The 2,274-nt window shown below is 56.6% G+C and overlaps 1 protein-coding gene across 2 annotated transcripts; it reads right to left on the reverse strand.

The window, feature by feature from the left end:
• Positions 1–401: 401 nt before the first annotated feature.
• Positions 402–2,053, reverse strand: FAM167B (family with sequence similarity 167 member B). Of its 2 annotated transcripts, none has more exons than XM_038529637.1 (2): positions 1,536–2,053; positions 402–874 (listed from the first exon to the last, which is right to left on the reverse strand). In XM_038529637.1, exons 1-2 carry the CDS (start codon positions 1,794–1,796, stop codon positions 647–649), a joined length of 489 nt encoding a protein of 162 aa, XP_038385565.1. In that variant the 5' UTR covers positions 1,797–2,053; the 3' UTR covers positions 402–646. The 2 variants fall into 2 exon arrangements, with proteins under 2 accessions (XP_038385565.1, XP_038385564.1); XM_038529636.1 differs by having other exon boundaries at positions 402–877; positions 1,536–2,050.
• Positions 2,054–2,274: the final 221 nt, after the last annotated feature.

Here is a 2,274-nt window from a genome sequence, read left to right on the forward strand (position 1 = left end):
CCTCCAGCTCCCTGTTCAGAGGGAGTCTGCTTCTCCCTCTCCCTCCACCCCACTCTACTTGTTCTATCTCTCTCTCAAATAAATAAATTAAAAAAAAAAAAGCGAAAAGAAAAGAAATGCAAGGTGGAGCTGGCTTTGAACCCAGGTCTACTAGGTCCTACATTCTTCAGCTGCCCATTGACCTGTCACCTTCCATAGGGGTGATTCAGGATTTCAAGCTCTTGCCCAGTTCTGAGCTTGATAAGATAGAGAGACAGAGCTGGAGCTGGGAGAGATATGGGGATCCATCTGTTCATCTCTACCCCCAACCCAGGCCTTCTTTCCCACAGTTGAAGTCCTGGCCCTAGCTACAGATGACGCACAGTGACCTTGGGCCTGAATAAATGACTGCAGAGACCTTGTTGGGAAACAGAGAGGGCCTTTATTGAAGAGCTTGGAGGTCTGTGAGTTTCTCCCCTTCCTCCAACCTCTCTTCCCCAATCTAGGGCAGCAAGGGTAACAGGATGCTGGGGCTTTATGCTCCCAGAGAACTGAGGGAGCCCCGCCCCTAGCAACCCTCCCACCACCCCTTGCCAGGTGTTGGCACCTTTGAGGCACCCCTCCCTTCCCCCTTCCCAAGAGGTCCCAGGAAGCAAGCAAGTGCCCCTCAGCAGAGGGTGAAGCGCCGGGCACTGATGTTCATGCGGGTGAGGCCGAGGTGCCGCAGCGGCGGGGCCAAGGGAAGGCCGGCCCCAGGCTCCAGCTCCAGCTCCAGCTCAGCCTCGTCCAGCAGCTCTTGGTGCAGGTGACAGGCTTGGTCCACCTTCAGCTGGTGCAGCTGGGCGCGCAGGCGGAGCAGCTGCCCGGCCAGCTGCTGGTCCTGAGCCTGCATCTCCTGCTGCAGCAGAGAGGAGGCGTGAGGCTGCCTGACGGGTCCTCAGCCACTCGCATCAGTCTTCCCTTCCTGTCAACACCCTGGGTCTTTGCACAGGCTGTGTCTTCCCCACCCCTCATCGCCCCAGCTTGAGCCCTCCCCAACGTCCAGATCTCGCTCTCAAACTAAGCTAAGGAGCAGTTGTTACACAAACACAGGTGTCCGGTGCCCCACCCCAGGTCAACTAAGCGCAATCTCCAATTTGGAGCCTAGACATTTTTTTGTTTGCACATGTTGGGTTAAGAGCCACCTGCATAATGCTGGCTTCCTCAGATTCTGCCTACAGTGTGGTCAATGCGTCATTTGTCCCTCCCTGCAACTTTGAGGTATGGCCATTCCCAGAGTAGGGGAGGCTATGCCTTCCCCACTTAAGACCCGTGGCCCTGAAGGGCAGGGCTCTGTCCCCAGAGTCACGGGAGTAGTTGGTAGTAGGTAGATTGGATGGAATCCTGCTTCAGCAAGTATCCCTGAATAAATCGCTGGAGGAGTCCATTCACGGCTCCTCAGCCCCAGGACAAAGCCAAGGAGTAGGCAGTTGCTAGAGGTGAGGCCCATTCTCATGCCCTCCCCAAACCCATGTTTCTTGGGTCCTAAGGATGACTGCCCACCCTACCCAACTCACCAGCTCCCGTCGGAGCCACTCAAGGGCAGAGTCCATTGAGTCGAATCCGCAGAGGGCCCCAGGGCCCCCCAGCCCAGGTCTGGTTTGGGTCCTGCGCCAGGCCTGGCTCTGAACTCGGGCTGTCCACTCCAGGTATGAGGGCCGCCGTGTCTGCAGCTGCAGCTTGGCCGTCAGTGCCTTCACAGAGTCCAGGCTCTCTTCCTCCTCATCCTCTTCATTTTCTTCACCTAGTGCCTGGAATTTCAGTGGCCCCAGGGACATGGTGGGTTTGGAGTGGGTGACAGGGCAAGGCTGCAGCCCTGGGAATTTGGGAAAGGCTGGCAGTATTGCTGGGGAGTGGTGGCAGGAGCTGAGAGTGACAGAGCTGTTCCAGGGAGTGTGTGATGGTGAATGTTCAAGGTGGGTCAGAGAGGCTGAGTGTGTCAGGGAGGGCGAATAGAGGGGTATGGAAGGCCGAGTGTGCAAGAGCTGGGATTTTCCTGGCCTGCAACTCTGGGGAGCCACGTGACGCCCATCCGGATGGCGGAGGAGCAGGGCTCCTCCTGCCCCTTGGATGAATTTTATTGTCTTTGCCCAGAAGGAGACACCCTGTTCCCAGAAAGGAAGTTGCTCCAGGATGAGAAAAGCATCATCCACACTAAAGTCTTGGCCTTCTTCCCAAGACCCAAGTTAAGGGGGTGGGAGTGGATTGAAGTTTGGTAAGGTGCCCTCTCTCCTCACTCATGACACTTAGACAAGT

This window comes from Canis lupus, chromosome 2 (assembly GCF_011100685.1).
Source record: "Canis lupus familiaris isolate Mischka breed German Shepherd chromosome 2, alternate assembly UU_Cfam_GSD_1.0, whole genome shotgun sequence".
NCBI classification, from domain to species: Eukaryota; Metazoa; Chordata; class Mammalia; order Carnivora; family Canidae; genus Canis; species Canis lupus.

Coding starts and splice junctions, on each gene's coding strand:
- FAM167B (XM_038529636.1), bottom strand. CDS start 1,796: ATGTCCCTGGGGCCACTGAAATTCCAGGCACTAGGTGAAGAAAATGAA. Junction 878..1,535: donor AGTGGCTCCGACGGGAGCTG/GTGAGTTGGGTA, acceptor TCTCTGCTGCAG/CAGGAGATGCAGGCTCAGGA.